Source organism: Parasteatoda tepidariorum, chromosome 11 (genome assembly GCF_982258835.1).
Source record: "Parasteatoda tepidariorum strain Cologne lab strain chromosome 11, Ptep-v5.0, whole genome shotgun sequence".
Lineage (NCBI taxonomy): Eukaryota > Metazoa > Arthropoda > Arachnida > Araneae > Theridiidae > Parasteatoda > Parasteatoda tepidariorum.
Window position 1 is genome coordinate 27,724,592 of NC_141765.1, and position 24,210 is coordinate 27,748,801.

At 27.5% G+C, this 24,210-nt stretch overlaps 1 protein-coding gene across 6 annotated transcripts in view; it reads right to left on the reverse strand.

Moving 5' to 3' along the window:
* LOC107447328 (choline/ethanolamine transporter flvcr2a) overlaps window positions 1–24,210 on the reverse strand; it is a 126,759-nt gene that overhangs the window by 15,870 nt on the left and 86,679 nt on the right. For all 6 annotated transcript variants that reach the window (XM_043039068.3, XM_043039069.3, XM_043039071.3 and 3 more), the window contains 7 exons: window positions 21,998–22,295; window positions 16,385–16,563; window positions 11,677–11,818; window positions 6,293–6,430; window positions 2,683–2,750; window positions 441–544; window positions 252–362 (listed from right to left, as the gene is read on the reverse strand). In XM_043039068.3, the coding sequence (XP_042895002.1) occupies window positions 252–362; window positions 441–544; window positions 2,683–2,750; window positions 6,293–6,430; window positions 11,677–11,818; window positions 16,385–16,563; window positions 21,998–22,295 (1,040 nt within the window). The remainder of the gene's footprint in view (window positions 1–251; window positions 363–440; window positions 545–2,682; window positions 2,751–6,292; window positions 6,431–11,676; window positions 11,819–16,384; window positions 16,564–21,997; window positions 22,296–24,210) is intronic.

Below are 24,210 nucleotides of genomic sequence, written 5' to 3' on the forward strand. Positions count from 1 at the left end.
ATATCTTACAAAATATCTTACAATATTACAATACTTCCTTACAATATATCTTACAATTTTTGTAAAAGATGTAATGAAAAATTAAATGTGTATAATTTTAATAAGTTAGTGTAATAGTAATTAACGTAAGTTAGTGTTTAAACATGCTATACAAAAATAGCAGTTAATTGTTTTAAAAGCTTCAAAAGTGCGACTTGTTTTGAAAAAAAGGAAAAATTCAAATTAATACAAACGTAAAACGAATATTTTACCCTAAACAAGCTGACACAATGAATAATGACACCAGGTTTCCAAATTGTAACACTAAGGCAAACGCTATCATTCCACTCAAAGACAGGATGTACACGCAAAGTGTTGTTTCTCTGTTAAAATATATTAAAATTAGATTAAAGAAAATACAATTATTTTGAGAGAAATGAAAGCTTGAAAACTTTTCTTACTTGAATCTATGAGTTTTGTCAAGAACGAATCCACAAGCAACAGATCCGAACATACCAGAGATAACAATGGTAAGTCCCATCCATCCAGCGCTTTCCTCGGCTCCCTAGAAAAAAATGATGCATTTAAACAATACAAATATTATTCTAATAAAAATAACGAAATGCATAAGATAGAAATTAGAAGTTTTTTGCAGCAAACTTTGTTTGATCCCCTATTTTTGCTTATTTAATGAGGTAAGCAAGATTGCGCAATGTTGTATGTAATAAATTGGGTGAAAGAGGGAAAAACTCCCTAATACTAGATAAATTTTTGAGTTATTTTTTAATTAATAGAGAGATTTAGCACTTTTGCATAACGTTCCGAGTCGTTGACATACTTTTGTCCCGAAATAACTGCGCATGTCCGCGATACAGATTCCTGAAACTGTGCATGTCCGTTATACAGATTTCTCAATGTGTGCATGTTCGTGATACAGATTCCTCAAACTGTGGATATCCGTAGCACAGATTCCTCGAACAGCGCAAGTCCATTACACTCTTACAGTGTATATCCGAAGCACAGATTTCTCAAACTGTATGTCCATGAGACAGCAGGGGATAGAGCGCTAGCCTTCCAGCGAGGTAAACCTGGTTCAAATCCAAGTGATGGCTAGTCGGCATGAATTCCACACCAGGATCGCACCGACCACAGTGCTGACGCAAAAATATCAGTAATGGTAGGCAGATCATGGGTTAGAGCTTTTTGCCGTCAGGCTAACCGTGGGAGGTTTTCGTGGTTTTCCTCTCCACGTAACGAAAAAGTGTGCTCGATCCATCGAAGAGACCCCCACGAAGGCAAATCTCTTCCAATACTGGATCTGGCGTTCCATTTTCATCTGGATTGGTTTCGAAATTGCAAGGCTACGAAGTTTAACATTAGTAGTCGTAAAATCAAAATTGGGTCGACTGTTCAACGACAATTAAAAAATAAAATTTAAAAAAACTAGGAATATCCGAGGAACAGAGTATTTAAAATGCGCTTGATCAATTGCTTTAGTGCGCGGAACTGAATAATCTCTTCAGATCAATAATTGAGTAATGATCTGAAGTAAACGTTCGAGATGATACATGAAAGTGCTAAATATTACAGAAATAAAATATATTAATACGATATCACAGATTGAAAGATAGAACTGGTTTTGATAAAACTGTGAATGTCAGAGACACAGAATATTTAAACTGCGCTTGCTCAGTTGCTTTAGTGCGTGGAACTGAATACCCATCAAATCAATAACTGAGTAATTACAGAAATAAAATATATTAATACTATATCACAGATTAAAAGATAGAACTGGTTTTGACAATTTCCTGCGTTATGAGAAGCTAAATTTAATTTTTTTTTTTTGGTGTGTTAATAATTTTTCGAGACGTTTGAGTTCAATTATTTTTTTTACATTGAAAGTTATGATAATGATAAGCAAAAAATAAAAAATTTCTTCTGAATAAGTTAATGACAATCGAAAGAACAGTTAAAAATTTCATGACAGGAAAAAGAAATACAAAAAATTTAAGGGAAATTGAAATTTTCTTACCATTGTTAGTTATTTTAAAATAAATCTATAGCAAGAATATTTTTATTTTTTGCGGTCATACAATCTTTAATAATTAAATCGGTTCCGCTTTTGTAAAGCAACATGATAAACATTCGTGAAGATTTTTGAATTTACTCAATATCAAAATTTTAACAAAAACACATCTTCAAAAATAAACAATTGTTGTTGTTGACGTATGCCTGTTTAGAGAGAGGGGGTGCAATTGTTCTTGTTTTCCTGTGGCGCCATCATGGCCAAGAATTCGACTTCTACCACACCATACGTCGCATCCGTTTATAGGGCGGACCCATTCGTACATCCATTCTTTCATCCACAGATCGTAATTTTGACCTGAATCAGAGAACGATCGATCTCCAATCCAGTACCCCCAGAGGTGTTGATTTGTTATGGGAACATAGAGGACTTTTGCGACTCGACAGATTTACCGTGCATCAGTCACTTTACTACACGGGGAGTCTTCGGCCGGCGGGGTTCGAACCCACGAACTCTCGGACATGGGCCCAGAGCCCTACCGACCAGGCTATCCCGGCCTAAATAAACAATTGAAAATGGAAAATACAAGTCCTAAATCTAAGATAAAAAAATCATAAAAAAAGTATAATTTTTTCTTAATAAGTTGCAAGCCTTTTGTAGAAGTCCCAGATACTTACGTCATAATATGCAAGCACCATTTGATTTAGGAACGTGGATATAGCATAAAATACTCCAACATTTATTCCTAGAATTAAATAATTAGCCTTGTTATATTGATATCTTAATCTTAAATTAATAAAACAAATTATAAACATTGAGGTTGCAAATTAATATTTAATCAAAGAAAAAAAAAACGCATCAAAATATAACTAATCACTATAGAAGAGAGCAGGATTAAATGTATTAAACCTTTCCGATTGCTCTGCGAAATTCGAATGTGTTTCTAACAATCACTTCACATTTTCCTTCTGTTTCAAAGTAAACAAATAAATTTTCATGTTTTTAGTCCCGGCGTTCCTTAGTAATGATTTATCCAATTTCGGTGACTATTTACCCCTCAATCAAATGCTAATTGATCACCTCTAATATGTATATTGGAAAATTAAGTTCTGAATGCTTATTCTAATTTTTTTTAAATAGAACAAACAATCAATTTAATAATACTGCAAATGTAAAAAGAAAGAATAACAGAATTTGATATTTATTTGAAATATAACTATTTAGAAAATGGTCTTAGAAAATGGGAAAAAAAAGAACGAAAAGCATAACTCCATGAAAAATTCTTCAAACAGTTCAACAAACTTTTTCAAACAGTTATTATGCAAATTATTTAAGAAAGTTTCAAACAAAATAAAAATCAAAGTTCTTAATTTTATGAAAACTTGACTCCTTTAGACTTTATTCGACAACCATTATCAAACTGGTGACAAAAACCAGGGGTGCCATAAAAGATAAGAAACATTTCTAATAAGAAAAAAAAGCAAATTTTCTATATATTTAACGAGTTTGAATAACCTCATATATTCAAAAAAATATTATGAAATTCAAAATTGTAAAAATATTTAAATGTTTTTTTTAATGCAAAACATGTCTGAAACTAATTTTTGTACCGAACAAAAAACGTCAGTTTCTTTGAAATAGTGCTACAAAGCTTGAAAATTCAAGTGGATTAGAATTAGAGAATAAAACTTTGCTGCTTAATCTTAATACTTACATTAACGCGAATATAAGAAAAGACACAGCTCGAAACAAAAAGAAGCGACAAGTGATCTGCTCAGCTATGATTGGGTTGAATGTATAATTTTCAATACTAAAACCTAATGCGATTATAATGAGTAAAATCATGCATAATCATTTACATTGTACCAACTGTGATAAATCTTGACAATATTAAGGGTCAAAAGTATCAAATTGTGCTGAAAACTATGCGTAAATGCTTCACCAAAAGGCTCATTTGTTGTAAATTGCTCACTATGAAAACTACATTATGCACTGAGAAAAAAAAGTGTGGTCAAAACTACAGTAACATGGAGGCGGCTACTTTCCAGCAAGTAGTGTAAAAGAGCATACTAGTTGTTTTACTACACCAGGAACACCCATTGGTTTTGGTGCAGTTGAACACTTAGTGAAACATCATTTTAGTGTAAAGTAGTTGCCTCCATTTTTTACTTTGTATAAATGACAAATGAATTAATATATATTAAATGGCCGATATTTGTCAGAAAAAATGAAAGAAATTGTAAATTTAACATGTAGATTTAAAAAGCATCCATAGTCATGTGATATTCAAAAATACAGCTTGAATGAGGTAAAATTAAATAATGATGTTGCCCGGTAAATTTAATAATCAAGCAAAAGTATATTTTAATTTATACTTGAAATATGCTGAAAAAAATTTACTTCATACGAAGCTATGTGATGTTCATTTGATCAATGGGTTAGTTTATAACGCAAATAACAGAGCCATAACATTCACAAATAAGCTAAATTTCAAATAGCATATGATTATATATTAAATGATACACGTTAGTATAGCACATTGAGAAAATATTACCAGAAAATGTTACGTTAAAAAGAGTGATACAAAGAATTAAATTTATAAAACTTAAAAGTGTACAATATCAACAGTTTATTATTTTAATTTGTAATAAAAAGGAAATTTTAACTGCTATTGTTAAACAGTTTATTATTTTATTATGAAAAAAAGAGCAGTACAATCAGTCACATTTTATTGAAAATATAATAGAATAAAAAATAAGGGGAAATTTCAGTGTTAAAAATTAAATTTTTGAACATGAAAATATTTTTTATGCACTACAAATTTGGGCAATTGCTTGAAAAAATTTATTATTTTTGTCTATAATTCTTTTCAAGTGGTACACTGCTCATTAGTTCAAATATCAAAAAAATAAAATTTCGGTGTTAAAAAAAATACTTAAAAATTGAAAATGTTAAGATTTGTCCCTAACTTCAAATTCTATTATTTTAATATTAAAAAATTGAAAAATATTTTTTTCTACTTTTAATATTTTTTTATTTGGATCTAAAGACATTGAAGAAAAAATTATATTGATTACTTTTATCACAACTTTTCCCTTAAGTGCAAATGTCATTACCATGGTGAATAAGTTATATTTCAGTTATTAAACTGATAAAAGTACAAGACCATATGTTCTGACAAGCAGATAATGTATTGTTCAATTTAATTGAGTAAAAATGATTTAATTTTGCTTTTTTCATTCGATATTCTAGCAAGTGTATTTATTGTGCGTCATTACAAAGTTTATTATTACAAAAATATATAATTAATAAATTTAAATTTTCTGAATGATTTACGTAGAGTTGCCTTGTTTCTAGGCAGAATACATATTGAATTAACTTTTTTTTTATGAGTAAGCCTTCAGTAGGCTTAACATTAGAAATATAATAAAGGTTATCTCCAAAGGTCGCACAATTGCTAATTATATTGAAAACCAAAAAAAAAGCACAATTAATATATACTCTAAAGCTGTAATTAGGGTAAACGATATCTGATCCTAGTTTTCTGTGATATCTGACATTCATACTTTCATTTACATTAAAAATAAATGAAAATAAAAGCAATAAAACTTTAAATATTTTCAGACCAACATTTACCATTAACTGAGAATAAACTTAATATTTCTCCCGTTTGCATACCATATGTAATTTATACGAAATTTTGTGATTTTATATCCAAGTCTTTGGGAATGAAATATGTCATTTTATTTGTATAGCATATAGATATTTTTACAGGTTCTCAGTATTTTTATAAGTATATTTATTTGTAAATGATATTTATTAATAGATCTACACTAGTTTTGGTAGATATCAATAATGTTTACTAACTTATGATAATTACAATACGTGAACTAGAATGCCATTAGTCAAAACGTTTTGAGAATACCATCAAAATACTATTTAAAAATAGAATTATTCTAATATAATTAAAAATGAGTCTAGCGTTATTATAAAACAAAGAGAGAAAACTTTAAAGAGATACATAATTTAAAGTTTTTACTAGAGGATTACAAATAAAATTTACCAAACATTTTCAGAAAATTTAAGCGAAGAGGATTATAAAAAAAGTAAATAAGAGCTTCACTTTTGATATGAGCTAAAAAAAATGGATTTTTATAAAATGTTAGATTTTAGAGATTGGATTTATTTTTAAGCAAGAGATACCCGATTAAACATTTAAATCAAAGAAAAATTTAAAACCATTCAAAAATAATTCCATACTAATTTCATATTCTAAAAAATACTCACCATATGTAACTAGCAACATCATATAATGAAAATTCTTGATAAGATTCAAAATAGAATGCCAATAATTTTCCCGCGAGTCTCCATTCAATATTTGTTCTTGTGCTCTACTTGGTGGAAGAGGAGGTTTTTCTCTGAAGACTGAAATAAAATGAAATCAACTGTGTCAAAAGTTACGAAAATTTTTTCAAATAAGTGCTTAAAACAGCGTAATCAGTTTGAATTATGAATGTTATACATATGTTACCGTAAATAATATAACCAACGTTGAAGAGCCGACCAAATTTTGAATTTACGGTTATTAATGTTTAATTCCGTAGCCTTGTAATTTTGAATCCAATGCAGAAGACAAGAGATTTCCTAGATCAAGCACTGCTGCAAACTGGACTTCGTGGAGGACTTCTTGAGGGAACTAGCCCGCATTTGCGTTACATAGAGAGGAAAACTGCAAAACCTCGCACGTTTAGCCAGATGACAAGGGATTCTAACCCCTGATCTCCGTCTACCACCGAGGATATTTTACGTCAGCACTGTGGTCGGAAAGAGCCATGAGCAGAAAATCTATTTTTACATGACTATTCAAAACGTAAAATGTCTACGAATGTCCGCAATTTTGTGTTTTTATTGCTTTTTCGCGCTCTTACTATGAAGGCTAGGAAAAATCCGAATTAAAATTTTATTTTATCTGTTTACTAAAATTTTCAGTGATAACGTATTCTTACTACAAATATAATAGTGTGTGTATACGCAATAGTGTAATACATCATGCACGTGTCTTGTAATACAGCTTGTAAGTGTTTTCTTTTCAAATACCTATTAAATGGGATCTTAATTATAGTAGCAACAAATTTTAACCAACATTCGAAGTATAAGATTTTAAATATTTATGTTAGAAAAAAAAATCTCATTTTTCAAAAACCTTATTGAAATTAGTCTTTTATGCACATTAAGACATTCTAAAATAAATCTGAAATACTTTTGTATATTTTGCTTGTAATTTTTTACAGATTTACCTTGTATTCTTTGAGATGTATTCTCTCTTACCTTGTATTCTCTTCATCATCCAAAATATCTTTAATTTTAAATAATTGAATTCTTAAATATTTCTTCCGAGTGCACTGAAGGAATTCTTTTTTCTGTTGCATCAGATTTTTTTTAACCGATCTTGGATTGTTTCATATCGATGATTTCAAATCTGTAATCGGTTTCTTTCTACTGGCTACAGTTTTTAATGGCATTTTTAATCAGTTTTAACAGTTCCTTATAGAGAAGTGTCCTAGCGGCGTACGATAACATTTCCGGGCATGGGTAGGTAGTTTTAATCCTAATGATGCACCCATAACTCTCCTAGATGTTTGCCAAAACGCGATCCCTTGTTATATATAACATTTTTAAGCTTATACATTTCTACAAAAAATGGACTAAAAATGTCATTTAGAAAAATAATAAATTATGTAGTTTTAGGAGCAAACCCACTTTCAGATTTAAAATCAAGTATTTGCATAAATGCAACAAAAAAAAAAATTGCTCCCCAGTGAAATTTACTGTCGTGCAATACATCTAACAGTTTTTGGTTCTCTACTATATTTTATGACAAAAATAATGAAACTCTAAAAAAAAGTCAAAAATTCCCTTCCTGGGAATTATTGCCTCACAGTAGATTATTTTATTGCTTTTAATTTTGGGAAAAAAAAACTGAAATTATAATTCAAATCGTATCACACTAGTTTTAACTAAATACAAAAATTGAAAATTTAGATAGCCTAGTACAATTTGCTTGATTTTGTAATTCGTAAAATTTTAAATGGAATAATAATTTCAAAAAATAGCAATAAACTTGTTACTGCATATGTAAAAAAATAATTGTTCTCCCGAACTCATTTCAGATAAACCAGATCAGTTCTGGTTTTATCGTATCTAATCTTATTTTAAACTGTTTCATTTTATAATCTAATGCAATATTTGACATTTTGTGTAAAGATAAGGAATTTTACAAACCTCATAAAAACACTTTGTTTCGTTGAGGCTTTATGGAAGATTTATCGATTTTATAATGGTAAGTTATCACAGAATAAAATGATAATATTCAAAGTGTTTCATGACATTGAGGTGTTTACTGTTTTTTCCCACAACCTCAAATTTTAATAACAAAGTAATCTGAATTATTATCTCTCAGAGCGTGTGCCAATTAGAATTTTTAGATAATTTATCTTTAGAAGTTCTAGAAAATTCTGAGTTTAGAATTAGGTCTAATTGTTTGCAATAGCCTTGAATGAAACTTGATTAGATTAAGTATAGTAAATCTTAATTATTCGTAAATATGAATGGAGACTTACAAATAAATATAAATCTGATAACACCTTTTGCTAATCAGTATCTTTTAATAATATAACCCCTTAATGTAAAAAAATCGTTGAAAAATTAAAAGAATAAGGTGTTTTGCAATTTCTATCCTTAATATACATTTTAAATTCATGTCAAAAGTTCAGCATAATAGAAGCCTCAAATTATTATTTATGCGATTAAACGAGAAAAACTTTATAAGAAATCTGACAACTAATCAATGAGGGAGACGAGATTAACAATGTCAAAACATGTTTGATTGCAGAAGAGAAGTGAGAGATAAAAGACGACGATAGGAAACATTTCGTCTTGAAATCAAATTGTTTTTTTTTCTTAATTGTTTTTTTTTTACATTTTTACTTGACTAAATAATTTATTCGACTTTAATAGTGGTTTTTTTCCATTTCTTAAATCTTAATTTGTAATCCTTATTAAATATATTCTTTATTTTATTTTTGATCATGGTAATACATTAGTTAGAAAAATACATTAAAGGTGGCGATTAGGGAACAGCCTATCGATAAGATATTTCTGAAGCTGATGCTTTTTTTTAAACAGAAATAAAGGGAATAAGCTCTGAAATGCATTAAAAGTAATTTCATCATTCATTATTAGAATATAAAAGTTATAATAAAATATTATTGGGAATTATGTTATATTAACAAGGTTTTTTTGCATCTTATAAAAAACTCTTTATGGATAAATTCTTCAAAATTTTGACTTAGCGCTCTAATAGTTGTGTGCATGTATACATATACACAACCATTTTTCTTTTTAACGGAGCCTTTAAAAAGATTTTATTCTAGTTTAGTTTATTAGTTTTCATTATTATTTGCGATTAAATTTTTCTGAAAACAATGAAAGTTTCGAAAAAGGCTTATCTGTATGCTCAGCCATGCACATTCTTTTGATCTTAACAGAGCGAGAAAATCCAATGATTGCTAATTTTTAGTCGATAACAAATGGTAAAGAAAGGAAATTAGTTTCTAAAATATTTCATAATTTATAATATTTCATAATTTATAATATTTTATAATATTTCATAAACGTTTAGAGAAAAAAAAATTCATTTTTAACTGTTTTTAAATGTTTTTTTTAAAAAATGGCCAATGACAGAGCTCTTAATGACAGAGCGGAAATTTCCACATCCTAAATAAGCATAAAAACACAAAAAATTATATTTTATATTCACTTCAATTATAATTATTAATTTTATTTTTAATTTTTTATCTTATTGATTTAATTATATTCATTAATATAAATGAAAAACACATACAGAGACATATTTTATATTTTTATCTCAAATCATGATATATTGGAGTCTTAAATCATAATATAACATATTCATCTGAAATCAGAATGAAATATTTTCATCTCAAATCATAATATAATATTTTTACCTGAAATCATAATTTATTGGAGTCTCAAATTAAAAACTTTTTTTTATCTCAAATCCTAATTTTGGAGTTTTTCCAGTGTGAGGTAAATTCGAAACACATTTCGGTAATTTATGTAAGATACAGTACTACGTGCATCGTTTTACATTGTCTAATTTTCTGCAGAAAAATTAGATTTTTCTAATTTGAAGCTCTAAAAACACATCCAAATCAGTTTTTCAATTTTTCGCCAGCATTCGCATTCTGTTCGCTATAATCAAAACTATGGGGTTGCGACTTCTATCAGGAACTTATTATAAATATTAAGGTATTCATAGTAAATATATATCAGAAATTCTTTTTTAAAAAATAATACCACGTATGTATTCCAGTGTGGTTATTTTAGAAAACTATATTATCTGAAGTGTACAAAGGTACATGAACTTGAAGTTTAAGGATATTTTTAAGTGTGCTGCGTGAAAGCTCTTAAAAATTCATATTATGAAGCAGAAATTGCTTTTGTAGTTCGAATGTTTATACAGAGAACTTAAAAGGATTTCAAAAACAAATTGAATTTGTAACTTAAAAAACTTCACTAGAAATGCTCAAATGCTCCATCTAATTTTAACCGTAAGTAAAAGGCTTACAAAAATAAACAATCGAAATGAATGAGGCAATGTGAAACCCCTATTAAAATAAAAACATTAAAAACAATTTTTTTGAAACAAAAAATCAAATAATGAGTAGAAATATCGCTTTGTTCCTTCCAACAGGTCTTATACAAGGTGCCACAAATTTCTCACCAGAATTAAGTTAGGTTTTTAATTAAAAATGCAAAATTTGTATTGATTTATAAAGTTCACTGTATGGGGTTGAGCAGCGATACTGAGATGTAAGCTGTCAATTGTGATTTATGATTAACTGATCTATGATTGTAAAGGACCAAGGTGCCCTCCAACAAGCCGAGGATGCAAAGACCTCCATGAACAGCCTGAGTGACTGTCACGAAAAAGCTCATGAATGGACCAGCATATCGAGTTGATATTCTTATGTTGAAATTTTCAGTGACCATTTTTCATAAATGTGGCCATATTTTCTCCTTCAGAGAATAGGTAGTTATGATTAAAAAATCAAAGTAAAAAATTCTGGGCTTCTAATTCCTCAAAGCTGAAAATATTGTTCACTGATGAAATCGCGTTGTTCTTTTATGCAACATTCTATTTTAAAACTAAACTGTCTGCTGTCTTAAAGTTTTCGTTAGAAATACTTGGTTACACAAATTGTGCGAAAGTAAAGAGCGTCTAATCTTGAATAAATTTTGGGGCATCTTAATTACCAAGTCTGAAAAATAGCAAATTACAGAAGATTCGGAATCAGCTTATTTTTATCATGTCAGTAGTTCTTACTTGAGTACTGCTGCGAAAATTAAATCTTAGTTTGTTAAAGAGAACCAAACCCTAAGCATTTAAATATCAGGCATAACTAAGCCTTGTTCTCTAGGTTAAAAGTTTTAGGTTAAAACTAGGTAAAGTTTTTTTCAACATTTCTAAATATCGCACATGAAATGTATTCAAATATCACATAATTTCGCATGCAATTACTAAAATGTCTTACAATATTCAATATAATGATGGATATACTGGTTAAATATTAGATATATATACTTACGGAAGACAATGGCTAAGAAGAGAACACTTGTAATCCCAGCAACTGAATAGAATAGAATACTAAGACCTCTGCTTATATCTTCTTTGTTTGGAGAATTTGGAACAATTAGAGGTGGAAGCACAAAACCAAGAGCAATTCCTAACTATTGAGAGAAAAACAAAATGCTTTAAATACAACGATTAGAAATTGCTTATTCACATTAAGTATTAGGACTGCTTCATTTTGTAGCTTAAGGTGAGATGGCTTTATGCTGTTTAACTTAACTTCACTTCTATGTTCATAAAAGTCATTTCTGTTTATTGAGTTGGGAACTAAGTACATATCTTTTATTAATTCCGACATTTCGTATGCCATTAAATGCTTTTGGCATAATGTTTCAGATCATTCGAAAAAAAAGGAAGACTTGTTTTTATCGGAATCATCGATTTTTTTCTAATGCAAATTAATTTATTGATCATTAGAATGGAATGTCAAGTAGTGAAAAACTAAAATTTTTGACACCATCTTTTTGCACTTAATCAAGGTTCTAAGGGTGCATAAGCTGCTCGTGATACTTGTGCTGTGTATGGAGAGGGTGCCGTAGTTGATAGAGGGACCCGTGAAATTTAAAAACAGAAATAAAATTAGCATCTCATTCTGGCAGTCCAGTTGAGTGAGAGGAAGTGCGATTAGACCTACCTGTGCACGAAAATTCACGTCAAACAACAAAGAAACTGACAGAGAAAACAAAATTCTGTCACACTTTAAAATTAAGAAAAAAATGATTAAGAAAAAACGGGGCAAGTTTAATCGCAACACCAAGTTTAGAACTATTACATCTTCAGTTTATTTCTGCTGACAAACAGACGGCACTTAAGATAAAACAAAAAGAGTGAAAAACAGTATTCTTATAAGACTATAAGGCTCTGTATCTTAACCGGAATAAAGACGGAATTCATCCGTTATTAAAATAAGTCTTTAAACGGCGGGAATTTAGTCGGCAACACAATATTTAAAAAATGGTGGGAGCTCAGCAACACAATATTTAAAAAAAATGGTGGGAACTCAGCAACACAATATTTAAAAAATGGTGGGAACTCAGCAACACAATATTTAAAAAACGTAGGGAACTTAATTGACAGTACAATATTTAAAACTATAACACCTCTAGTTTATTTCTATTGACAAACAGATGGTGCAAAAACAAAAAACAAAAAACAGTATTCTCATTAGACTTTAAGGCTCTGTATCTTAAACTCAATAAAGATGGAGCTCATAAGTTATTTAAATAAGGCCTTTATATATTAAATATCATAATAACTTTAAAATTTATCTTATCTTAACATTTCTTTCTTTTAAATTTTTTTTTTTAAAGGAGAATTTTTTTTTTATCTGGTACATTGTTTTCATTGTGTTTATTGTCTAATTAAGAATAATTTGAGAAATCAGTTAATTTAAAAGTAATCTTTGAGGAGATTTTGTTGATTTTACTGATCTTTTAGCGGTTAGTTTACAATTTCTATAGAAAAAAAATATTCTTATTAATTTATTAATTTATTATTTTTTGTCGTTGGAAATGCTTAAAATATTGATCAAAAGCAACTGGTAATAAACTTTGAACTTAAAGAACACCAAAAACGTAAATTTTAAATCGTTTTAATAAGACAAACAAAACGAAATAATTTACTCCTTGGACGAATAATAAAATATATTTTAGATGATTTAATGCTCTTTTGATAAGAATAATAAGCAATTAAAATCACACTTAACCGCCTTAAAAATACTAATAATAACTAACGATTTATCCGATTTATGCAATAATTAACGATTTTTACGATTAACGAATTACTTCCTAGGCAATATATGGAGAGCACAGCAGACTCGCAACGTGTGGTTAATGGGTTCGAATCCGGCATTCGTCAGTTTATTTTTTTATTTGCGTGCATTTTACAATTTATAGTTTTTTTCTCTGATATCTGTGAATAATTGCTAAATGTTAATTAAAATTATTTCTTTGCTTTAAAAACTATTTTAAAATTAATACATGATAAGTTTTATAAATTAGAGATAATCATATTTATCTCTAATTTTGGACTCTGATCAATGCAATAAATATTTAATTTTAAAATTGTTCTTTCATTATAGAATTCTTCCGAGCTCAAAAGTTACAATTTAAAAATATGCAGTTTCTAAATTTCAAACAATTTAATTTCATAAAATTTAAATTATGTTGTAGCCTCTTTAAATAATTGAAAGGGAAAAAAATTTAATAAATGAAAGGTATTTGTCGTACCAATTTGTTACATACAATTTTAGGTTTAGCAGAGTTTTAACTTCTTAAAATGCTCCTTATAAAAGTTATGCATTACAAAAGAAGAGAAATAACGTAAAAGCTATTAACAGTCTTACAAACTAAGGTGAACAACGTTTAAGAGCACAAAAAATATTTATAAATGCAGACAGCTGTTTCGGATGCTCAAAGGGCAACCTTCATCAGTGCATCAGTTCATCTGTTGCACCGATGAAGGTTGCCCTTTGAGCATCCGAAACAGCTGTCTGCATTTATAAATATTTTTTGTGCTCTTAAACGTTGTTCACCTTAGTTTGTATTTTAGCACAAAGGCTGCCCACTTGTGTATTAACAGTCTTATTAAATAAAATAATTTCTTAATTAACTTTCATATTTATGTTTTTCGAACTATTTCTCTTATTGGCTTAATTATTCTCAGGAACTTTATTTATCATCTACGGAAAAATCTACCACTTAATATTTTTATTTGCTTAACATTTCGACTAATAACAACCAGTATTAGTCTGTCGGCTCGACTACTGGCCGTTAAAGGTTAAAATGCGAAGGGTTTAAAATCATTTTAATGGGTGGCCAATCAACTGCAAAAAAGAATCGAATGGTATTTCTAAAAATTGTTTGAAAATTCTCTAATTATACGCTTCAAGCCTACAGCAATTTAAACAGGCATAATTTTTTTTATCTCATTAAAAATCTTTGTAGATACATTGCTGAAGTAGCAGATATTTTCTTAATTAATCATATTAGTAAAGTAACTACATAAAGTTTTTCTCGAAACTTTTTTATTTAAATTGAATTAAACAACATGCCTTGATTTTTTTTTCTCTTTGAAAAACATTCCTCTTTCCATGCATATATGTTAATTTCTGAAAACGAAATTAAGAAAAAAAAAACACTTTTCACTTAACCCATTTACTTCTTAAACTAAGAAGCGATGTATTTAAAAAATTTTTTTTGTTTTAGTTTTCATCTATTATCTGCAAAATCTTTTCGAAGTGTTCATTTATGCTAGACGATGAATTCAAAGCATATGTACAACGTAAGGTAGACATTCTTAAAAGATATTGATGTAATATTTAAAAAATATGCATAAATAGTCTAAAAAAAATTTTATTTTATATTTTACAATGGTATTATATTTTTAGGGGTTATACGCATGCGCAAACTTCTTTTTTTTTAAAAAAAAAAGATTTTAAAATCTATTTTTAAGAATATCATCTTAAACGTAATGTTCTACAGAATCAAATTCATTTAATAAATATAGCACGTATATTCTGAGTTGTAGTATAAGTTTTGAACTCCCGCTGAAAAAAAAACTTTTAAAGAGTTCCTAACAATCAGTAATAGGGAAACAATGTTAACAACAGCTATTTTTAAATTCTACTGATAATCGTGTTATGTGAATTAAATATTTACTACTTCTGTATAATACCTTTCTATTTAAAAAATTTACACTCGAATAACTTTTTTTCATTGAATTTAAGGACATCAGGTTATCTTAAACAATATTTTTTAGTGTAAAATTGAATGTGTTATTAACATTACGCAAATTTGGTAATTTGCCACTTCATGTGTAAGAAAAGGGCTATTTTTTGTGAAAACATAAAATAAGAAAGTATATTAAAATGCTTAAAAATTACTTTAAAGATCTATGAATTGGTTTAAAGTTCTTACTTAATCTATTTTCCTTATAAGAAATAGCGCTGTTTGGTTATTACACATCTGAGCATGTATCAAAAACTCGATAACATTTTTCAAATTTTTTCATGAATTGAAATATAACTTTTCAAGTGCTTCTATTCGTTAAGAATATTTTCAAACAATTGTTCAATTGAAACTTCATTCTCTTTTTTTTTTGTTAAACATCAAAATTTAAAAAAATATTTTTAATGACTCAGTCAACATAATGGATGTCTAAAATCTACCTTTTTCGTTGGAAAAATTCATTTTAAGGTTTTATAAGAGATTTTTGCAACAATTTTATTTCATTTCTATCCCAAAAAAATTATTAACTTATTCTTAAAATTTTATTGTGATTTAAATTCAAACTTTGTTGTCGCTATTGATGCTATCATGACGTCACTGCATTCGATGAATTTTGTTGTTTATGATGATGATCCCACTATTACCGTATTTTATATTCAACATTATCAATAACAATTACGATATTATCATTGTTGCTAATTATCTTATATTCCATATTTATTATAATGCATATTGTATTATTCATAATATTTCGTAAGAACTCGTTCTGAAATATTATTATCATGATATTTCATTTTAAAAAATATAAATATTTTACAATATGATAATATATAGCTCAGCTCTAATTCCCAGTTTAGTATTAAATATATTTTTTTCCCTTAACTACTGCATTTGAAATATCTTAAATACTGCATTTTTGTTAAAAATGATACTTACTTGATTTCCAAAAACTCCAACTGCGCATGCTCGAGACACTTCCCCTGCGCTAAACCAAACTCCTGCTAAATGTGGGGGTAGACCAATTATAAAAACTTGTGAGGCAGCGACTATACTTTGTCCCGTTAAGGATATCGCAAAATAATCTGATGAAATACTCGCAACTTTTACCCATGAACCTGAAATAATAAATTAGTTAATAACTTACAATTAAATTGATTACAGAATAAATTCATTAAAATAAGTCAATTGAATTATACATTTTGAAATCAGTTTAGAATTGTGCCATAATATTGCCAGATGTTGGCATTTTAAATGAATCGTGAGCTGTATGCAGTTAGACTAACTGCAGTTTCGTTCGTGTTCACGTTATTACGAAATTTAAGAAGTAGCTTATAAATTTTCTGTGTTAAAAAGGGTATTTGCACTTTGTGGTAAATATGGTTGAACAGTTTTTTTTAATCTGTCGAGTTCGGAAAAAAATTACAAATTTGTGTATTCAGGCCTCATAAGGATCAAATTATCAAAAGAATGTTCTGATTTTTGAAGTTTCTTTACACACTTCCCCGATTATCCCGAGTTAACTCGGGTATGTATATATTGCAAATATTTATTTTAGCAAATAAATATTTAGCTTTTTTCATTTGCCCGAGATAACTCGGGATAGTAAACTGATGGTAAATTAAATGTTTTTTACTCATAAAAAAATAAAAATTTCAACTTAAAACTTGTGTATAATATGTTTTTTAGTTTTCTGCATTTTTTTAATAAAATAATATGTTAATTTTTTGCATTTTTTTAATAAAATAAGAAAATATGTTAATTCTTCGAATTTTTTAAATAAAATAAGAAAATACGTTAATTTTTTGCATTTTTTTTAAGAAAATAAGAAAATATGTTAATTTTTTTGCATTTTCTTAAACTATCTTTAAATAATATCTTTCACGGAAGCATTATTTATAAACAATTAGTACTTAATGTAAATCAGAGGTTTTTACTCATGTTACATTGTATGTTACATTGTCAACACACATTATTCAAATTATTTAAAACACTTTAAGTAACTGAAATATTTTTGTTTATTGAAATATTTTGGTCCTAAACAGTCATAATTTGTGTTTAAGATAATGATATTTTATTCATACAATGTTATATAATTATTTCATATTTAAATGGTTATTACACGCAATTATTTCATTTATAAAATATTATCGCATACTAAAGATCAGCTAAAAAATTTAAACCTAGAAAGTTTAAGAAATCATCATGATACTGTCCGCTGATATTTGTTCCTACTGTTGAAATTTTTGCTATGAAAACAATAAATCAGCTTCCAAAATCTTTTTTTTTTATTTCTTACGCTAAATTGCACGCAATGGGTTTTGAAAGTTTGGAAAATTTGGCTTCATAAATTAAAATTTGAACCTTATGTCATTCAATTAATTGTGAGAACAAATTAAAAAAAGCGTTTATATTAAAGAAAACGAAACGCTTTAAAATGTGCAACATAAAAAAATTATTTTTTTGGTTTTTATGTTGCACATTTTATCGATTCAGTTTTCAAAAAATCTATTTAGCGGTTTTAGAAACGTACATCAAAATTAGATATTTTCATTAAGTCAGAAATAAAACTTTTCTTAAGAAAATTTTTGTAATGTCTTATCAGTGGTTTGTATCCGACAATTTTAAAAATTGAAGGATTAAAAAAAAATGAGGGCTAAGATTAGTGTAATGCAGAAAGTAATTTTTATACCAATAACATTTTTTAAATGTTATTTAAATTAGAGTTATAAAAATCTTTTCCAGGTGTTCAAATGAGTTTTCATTCTTCATTATTCCTTCTTAAAAACTGGCTTTTGTTCAAGAGAAAAAGCTTTAAGAGATAGAGAACTATAATAAAACCTAGATTCAGAATGATAAGAAATAAATTTCACTTTTCTAGAAATAAATTTCACTTTTCCAGTCATAAGAGATTAGATTTTATAGCACTAGAAATAGATCGCTATTATATCTAGCCCCTTATAGTGCTAGATGCATAGTGCTGGAACAGAAATAGAATAGATAGCAAGATTAGATCAACGAAAAAGTAAGGATAATTTTCAGATTTTTTTAATTTTTATTTTTAAAGCCAAAAGTGCAACATTCAATGCCATTTTATTCAAGTTTCTTGTTGTCAGCATGTGCTCATTTTTAATTTCTTGTACAGTTTATTCCTGCAAATTCTTTTTTACAATCAGAACCAATAATATTTTAGAATATTTTATGCATGAGAAAATTCTGTGAATGAAGAAACGAAGAGTGGATTGAGTGTAGAATTGATGACAGAAGAACTGGAATCGGCTATACTGAGCTAAATGCAAATGACATTACTTACTGAAGGTTAGAAAAGTCTGGAAGGTTTTGAAAGACTTGTTTAAACAAAAGGTGAAAGAATTACGGAAGGGGTTAAATATTTTTAATTTAAACTTAGAGAAAATCTGATACAGAAAATACACTGACTACGAACACATTTCTAATCCTGATGTGTTAATCTCAAATAATACATTGAAACATTATTCATTTTTGTGAAAAAAATGTTATAAAAACACTCTATATTTAACTTCGTTTTGAATGAAAATTTTAGAAACTTGAACACTGAGTTTGACTTTATTTCCTTTTTTTCACAAGCCAAATTGATTAACTAAATCAAACATACTAGAAAAAAGTTCGGATCAAAATATGGTATGAAGAACCGGCACTTTGGGCCCATAAAATCAATTTTACCATGAATTCCATTTTTACCCTGAAATATTATACCATAATTTTTACAGTAATATTTAATTAGAATCATTCAGTGATTTTAGGTAATTATCATTGTTAATTAAATCGCTGAAATTAATTACGGTATACCAGATTTTATGCTCCGTAACATGTTCTGGTAAAAATGGATTTTACGGTAAAAAGTAACGGCACACTGAGTACTGGTACTTTTTACCGTACTTTGATCCGAAGTTTTTTACAGTGCACATAAAAATTGTAACACAACTCACGATTACTTTTAGGCAAGTTCTTACATAATGTCATGTACGGTTAGGTGAAAGTTACATCAGTATTTATGCATTTTGCAATATTAATATATTGTAAGTTTAATTAAAAAAAGCAATGGCCATATATTGCAATGGGAATATAGACAATGAGTATATATTGTAAATTGAATTTTAAAAAAATCCATGAGCATTATTTCATCACATTTAAAAATTGGTATTTTAAGGAATTGATTGATTTTTGCAGTGATCAGCTTCTAAAATTCTTGCAGTGGTACGCACGATCTTCCTATTCACAACTAAAATTTTTCGTGCATTTCTCTTTTATAAACCAGAAAAAACTTTTTTGTAAATAAATCAAGTCCAAAAAATATCATTTAAAAACACTATCTGTATCTAAAGATTTAGTATCAAAATTTGTGCTACACTTTGAGCTTTCAAGTGTTATTTATTTTCTGCCGTAATATACATATAAAAACCGCTTCTAACTTTTCCGAACTTAAGAAACAATAAAAAAGTATGGATAGCTATAAAAATGTCTTTTTAACGAGGCATAAAGATTATAACACATATATTTTTGTGTAACGCCAAATGGAAAGTGAATATTTTCGCACTTTCATTTAAAAGCAATCTAAAAATACTTTATAGCTTAATAATGGTTAACGAACGTAGATGTCACTAAAAAAATTTTTAAACATTATAAAAAATTTTAATAAAAATTTCAGAAAAACTACCCTTAATATTTTTTAGGTATTAAAACACTTAAATGAGAAAAACAATTATTATTATCTATTATTGAGAACAAAAATGTTAATTCAGTTTGATATAAAATTTACATTAGTTCAAAATGTAAAATGCAAAACTGAAATTAAAGAACATACTATCATATACATTCAAGGCTACAAAACTAAATGGGGCCAAAAACTATCTCTGACGTAAAAAGAATCAGATGAACCTTGAAGCAATCATAAGAGAAGGAAACTTCACTGGAAATTATCGGTGGTGTGTAAACTATATTTCAAAAAGATGAACTCTTTTAAGGAAATAACAGTAAAAAATCAAATATTTAAATAAAATGAAGAACTTTTTTGTGTATGAGTTTTGTATTTAACCTACTGAATTACATCATTTTTATTACGTATTTATTGTACTTGAGTAAACTTAGTATTCTTGCGTAACAGTATTCTTTGTACCCGTGAATAAGTCACGGGATGACTCACAGAAGAATGAATCACCAAATGGCTTTTATTCTGAACCACCAAATATTGGCTAATATTAAGTTTGTATGTAACAAGCTAATTGGGGAATAAAATTTTGAAAAAAACATTTCAAAATATTGGTCTTAACATTAAAAATTTGTAAATTACGTAAAAGTTGCAAATTACGTAAATGGTTTAACCCATTTGTCTCATACGTGATGCATGAAATCAATTAATATATTTGTCAGAGGAAAAAGATTTTGTTCAGAAATATGATTCCCTGAAATTTCTTGGTAGCAAATGTCATTAAAAACAAATAATAAAAATTTTTTAATAAAAAATTCTGTAGATCATAATTTCTAATTATCTCACCACAATGGAAATGCCCTTTTACTTAAGTTTCCCCCATTTTTTTTCTTCAAAAATTTCAATGGTTTATTACAAAGACTTTCAACATAGTATTTAAAAAATAATGCGAACTAAAACTTATAGCATTATTTGTAATGGACACAAAACCTTTTTCCCAAAATATATTCAAACATTTCAGTTTTTAATTGGAGAATATTAGAATAATTGCGTAAGAAATGATTTTTAGTTTATCAAACTAATTTTAAAAAAAAAAAGACTTTTCATTCGAATTTGACATGATAATTTGGTTTGTTTTTGGTTTGGTGATGGTCTGGTTTTAAATTTTTACCAACATTATTTTAAGATAGTTATTATTGGTAAGTCATGAAATATGAAACTTTCATAGTTTTTCAGTATAACTGAAACATTTAAATGATTTTATTTAATGTGCTGGTTTTAAGCATATACAAAATTTTCCTCTATTATATCTATTTTCGGAGAATCAATGAAATTACCAAATAGACTGCTTAATTTCTAAAGAACTGTACTGAATACCCAAAAGTATAGATGAAAGAAAATGAGTTTATATTTAATACAAAAGGATAAAATATTATCAAAATTAATTGTCAAACATAGAAAGTTTTTATGACTGCAGAAATCATCTATTTCTGCTTCGAAATTTAAAATGTAAGTATGATATTAAAAAAACTTATGATATAGTACTATTTTTTTTCTCCGTGTATTGTATAGCAGTTATTAAATACGAATTATTTCGTAGTTTATAAATAGAATATTTTTAGATAATGTCATTGAAAATTATGAACATTTGATTAAAAATACAATTTTATATATTTTACACGAATTATAATCCAAAACTAAAAAACAGAAATTTCGTCTTTTAAAAGAATATACAAACAAATTTAATGAGGTGAAAATATGATCTACTTTTATCAAGCCTCAACGCTTAACGGTGAGTTTATTTTTGAAAGTAAATTGCGGTTGAAATTGGATTGGATAGAAAGTAGAAATAAAGTAAATCTTACCTAAGCAGGTACCAAATGAGCCAATGAGAATAGCAAAACGGAGACCTTTTCTCTCCACGATCCAGTTGGCGGGAAGGATGAGTGGGATATATAGTGCCATGTAGATCATGGATGTCCAACTAATAGCTAATTCAGACACTCCATAATATTCTGTTAGTATGTTACTAATGATAGAGTATTGAATCCATTGGAAAGCATTGGACATAGAGTAACAAACGAATAGAGCTAGCATTAGAAAACGGGATCGATAAAGTCGTGTGGTGGCCTCCATTTTGCTCACTTCTTCTTTGTCGTTCGCCTGAAAAAGAGATTTTAGCGCCACTCAGTATAAAGATCTACTTCAAACTTTTAGTTTAAAACTAGCGACAGAGTGGAAAAAGGGGACATTTTCTTTCGCGACATTCATAAATTAGACATTAATCATTGAGGTAGTATCAGCTTTAAATAAAAATATTCGGAGAAATGATGAGATGTCTAAGACACATTTTAAGAATATTCTAAGCAATAGATTCGTCACATCGATTTTTCACTTAAGTTGAGAAAGATATTAAACTGATGACATTAAAAAACAAAATAAAATTTTTGTTTAAGACTAAGAACGCTTATTAGAAATTAAATATTTATTATTTAATGTAAAGAATTGAGCTTTTAGTTGTATTAATTAAAATATTCTCTGAGCTATTAGTCTAAGACATATTTTAAGAAATTGATTACTGACATCGATTTTTCACTAGGTTCACAAAGATATAATACGAAGAAGTTTAACAAATATAACAATTTTAGTTAAGTACCAAATACCGATCGATCAGAACAGTATTAGTCACAATGAAATAAGTATTGTTTAATATAATTCAGATATTAAGCATTGGGATTTTACTGGTTTTAGCCAAAAATAATATAAGAAATATCTGTACAGAACACATTATAGGAACATTTTCAGAAGTAGAGGTGTCACATCTGATTTTTAAATATGATGTAAAAACTGCTAGACTATTATCAAAGGTATTAAATTAAGTTAGATTAACAAATATTATATTTTTATTTTTCAAAATAAAATAATTATTGTTCAATATAAATAAGGTATTAAACATAGTGTTATTCCTACTCATAACCGAAATATATTACGATATATAAATCTAAGATATATTTTAAGGAAAATACTTGACACGTCGATTTTTTACTTAAACACTGATATTAAGGGGGAACAATACAAAAAAATGCATATATACTTTTACCTTTTGCACTGTTTAATAAGTTTACAAAATATGTTCACGTGTTTTACTGCTGTACCATTTAATAAGCAATAAAATTTGAGATTCATGATTAAAAAATAAATTTTCAAAACTTTGAAACGGTGATGTTTTTGATTTTTGATACTTTAATATTATAAGCTTTCATTTATATTTATAAAATCACTTACACTTACATTCAGAGTCTTCTATTATTGAACTTTAAAGTCTCCTTTATAAATTTCTAATTTTAAATTATTATTTTTATTATTATTTCAAAAAAATAATTTATTAAAATTTAATATACATTTTTAAATTTCTTAATGAAAACTAGAGTAAAATATCTAAAGTATACATAGTCCAAATTTTAGTTTTAGTTTTTAAGATACATCATTTTTAAAGTTGAAAAACCGAAGAAAGCTAATCATGGAGGCGAAAAGCAGTCAAAACTTTAGCATTGTGACTAGAAAAAAAAAGAACAGACTGATTTCACGTACTAATTTAGAAAATAACATAATTTTTTTCACAATTTTGAAGCATATAGCATTGAATTAAAAACCTTGTTTTTAATATAAAACAAATTACAAAGTCTCAAAATTTTTGTGTCTTGAACCCTCTTAATTAAATCGAACGAACATCAATACTTAGTATTTTAAAGACTAGTGATGATTAGTCAAAATAAAATAATTATGAAATATCCCTCCTCCATTGATTTTTGTAGTAGTTATGTTGAAAAATTGCAAAAGTAATAGATTATCATTAGTAATTCTAGTAACTATAAAATAAGAGTTACAAAAAAAAATTTGTTATTGAAGAGATTAGTCAACGAACAAAGTGCGTGGCTTTTAAGTTAATGTAGAAAAGTAATTTTGTAGAATGTATAGAAATTTTAGGAAATAGTCACATTTTGGAATTGGTTATTTTGAAAAATTGCAGAAGTGATATATATATATGCTCATCAATGATTCGAGTAACATCTAATAC